At 39.3% G+C, this 2,467-nt stretch overlaps 1 protein-coding gene across 1 annotated transcript; it reads left to right on the top strand.

Moving 5' to 3' along the window:
• The first annotated feature begins 238 nt into the window (after positions 1 to 238).
• LOC107709522 (zinc finger BED domain-containing protein 4-like) lies at positions 239 to 1,489 on the top strand. Its single transcript, XM_016514013.1, has 2 exons — positions 239 to 621; positions 866 to 1,489. Exons 1-2 carry the CDS (start codon positions 416 to 418, stop codon positions 1,281 to 1,283), a joined length of 624 nt encoding a protein of 207 aa, XP_016369499.1. The 5' UTR covers positions 239 to 415; the 3' UTR covers positions 1,284 to 1,489.
• The last annotated feature ends 978 nt before the right edge of the window (positions 1,490 to 2,467 follow it).

Raw genomic sequence — 2,467 nt, 5'->3', positions numbered from 1 at the left:
CCGGAGTTTCTAGTCTTCCGTGTGTGGCACGTACTTTACAGCTGGCCGTCACAGAGGGTCTGCTGTCACAGCGCAGCGAGACGGAGTGTGGGAGTGGGGCGCAAAATAGTCTGCCACTTTAAACACTCCCACCTGGCATACTCTCGGTTACAGGATATTCAGACACAGCTCGGTCAACCAATAAAAACTTCAGCAAGACGTGCAGACTTGTTGGAATAGCACGTCAACCAATAAAAAGACTTCAGCAAGACGTGCAGACTCGTTGGAATAGCACATTCTACATGGTGCAGTCTCTGATTGAGCAAAATGGGCGATTGGAGTATATGTGTCTGAAAACGAGCTCCCTGCCACTCTAACTTCAAACCAGTGGAATCTTCTGGAGAAGATTGTAAATGTCTTGGCTCCCTTTGAAGAAATGACTCGTCAAGTGAGTTCTTCAGATGCTTTAGCCTCAGATGTAATTCCTGCTGTCACTGTGCTACAGAGACTGTTGCTGAAACAAATGAATGAGGACCACGGAATCAAAACAATGAAGAGCACTTTGCTTGATGCTTTGCAGAGGCGCTTTTCCAACATGGAGCAAAACCCACTTTACTGCATTGCAAGTTTACTTGATCCGAGGTAATTAATATTTTTGTGCTCAATTTTAAATTCATTAATTAATTTTGCTATAAATTTACAAAATTATGATTATAAATTAAGTTATAATAGATAAGCTTTAATTTGCTCATAATAATAAAATGTAAAAGATGTTGAGGTGATAAGATTCAATAAAAAAAAAAATGCAAGAGTAATTTAAATTTCTTCTTATATTTTTTTAATTGCACGGAACAAATGCTAATGTCATCATTGTTTTTTGTTTAAGGTATAAAGATCAATTCTTCTCCAACACAGACACTGCCAGTCAGGCCAAAGAAATGTTGATACTGGAGCTGCAAAAAATGTCTGTGGGAGAGACAGCCACACCTGAGACACATATGGCGCACCAGCTGACAAAAGGTCTCACTGCGACAAGCCAGGTAGCAGTCTGGACAGTGTTTTTGAAGAAATTGCAGATGGATGTGCATCTGCATCTGAGAGCAGAGCTCCAGCAGCCATCACCATACAGCTGGAAGCATACCTTGGAGAGACCACTGTGCGTCGTTCAGAGAAACCCTTCATGTACTGGGCAGTTAATAATCTGCGATTTCCTGCTCTGGCTCAAATGGCACAAAAATATCTTTCAGCCCCATGCAGCAGTGTGGAAAGTGAAAGACTCTTCAGCTCAGTGTCACACATTCTGACTGACAACAGAAGCAGGCTTGTAGCTGAACATGCAGAGATGCTTCTGTTCCTTAAAAAAAACCTGCCACTTACTTTTGAAAAATAATGCAAACTGATTGACGGCCCAAAAATTATTGCAAAAGTAAAAACATACTGTACAAATGCTCTGAGGAACATCCTTAGCTAATGGCTTATGAACACTTACACTTACAATTATTGTGTTGCTCACAATGATTAGACAGTTCACTGTTATATTTCACTGTACACTTTTGATTGTTACACAACAGTGAACATTGCTACACAGTGTTATGTTATAAACATCTGTTCAGTGAAATAAGTTTGCAGCTTTGTGACAGGTTGATAAAGAAATGTTTTATTTTATTTTATTATTATTAATAATAATATTATTTTATTATGCCCTTGGTTTGGTTATGGAAATTATTAGATACTGTGAAAATGGTTTGTACTTTGACAACCTTGTGACAAGCAGAAAAATTTTTTTTTGAGTTACAGTTGTTCATAATTACAGAGAAGCTGTCCTAAAATTATTAGTCTCACTGTGTCATTACTTGGAAAACTGCCACATCCCAAAAAACAGGTATCGGTATCGGCGAATACCAGGAAAAAAATATCGGTACTCGTACTCGGTCTTTAAAAAATGGTATCGGTGCATCCCTACTGAGAACACAAGCAGTTCTGTCTTAGCAAGGTTGAGTTGAAGGTGATGGTCCTTCATCCAGCCAGAAATGTCTGTCAGACAGGCTGCAATGAGAACAGCTACCATCGGATCATTTGATTATATTAATGTTATATATCTGTCCCTCTTTGTTGATGATTTTCTTTATGATTGTTACACTAATGCTGGACTTATGACATAAAATATCCTGAGTGGACAGTAGGGGTGGACGGTGCATGGTTCCAGGGCCGGACTGGGATGCAATTTCAGGCCGGGAAATCTTACACTCATCCAGGCCACACAGAAAAAAAGGGGCCAAAATTGTACCTTTTGGGGTACAACAGCTTGTCACTGGAGCAGTACTCTTAAAAGGACTTTGTACCTTTTTTACCCCTAATAGGTACATATTAGTACCTTAGAGTAGTAATTCATACCCTTAAGATACTAATATGTAGGCTTACCTATTCGGGGTAAAAAATGAATAAAGATGTCATTTTAAGAGTACAGCTCCAGTGTCAAGCTGTTGTA

This window comes from Sinocyclocheilus rhinocerous, unplaced genomic scaffold (genome assembly GCF_001515625.1).
Source record: "Sinocyclocheilus rhinocerous isolate Xijiao unplaced genomic scaffold, SAMN03320098_v1.1 scaffold3859, whole genome shotgun sequence".
In the NCBI taxonomy this organism is placed as follows: domain Eukaryota; kingdom Metazoa; phylum Chordata; class Actinopteri; order Cypriniformes; family Cyprinidae; genus Sinocyclocheilus; species Sinocyclocheilus rhinocerous.
The sequence above is the reverse complement of the archived record's forward strand: the minus strand, read 5'-3'. Positions and strand labels throughout refer to the sequence as shown.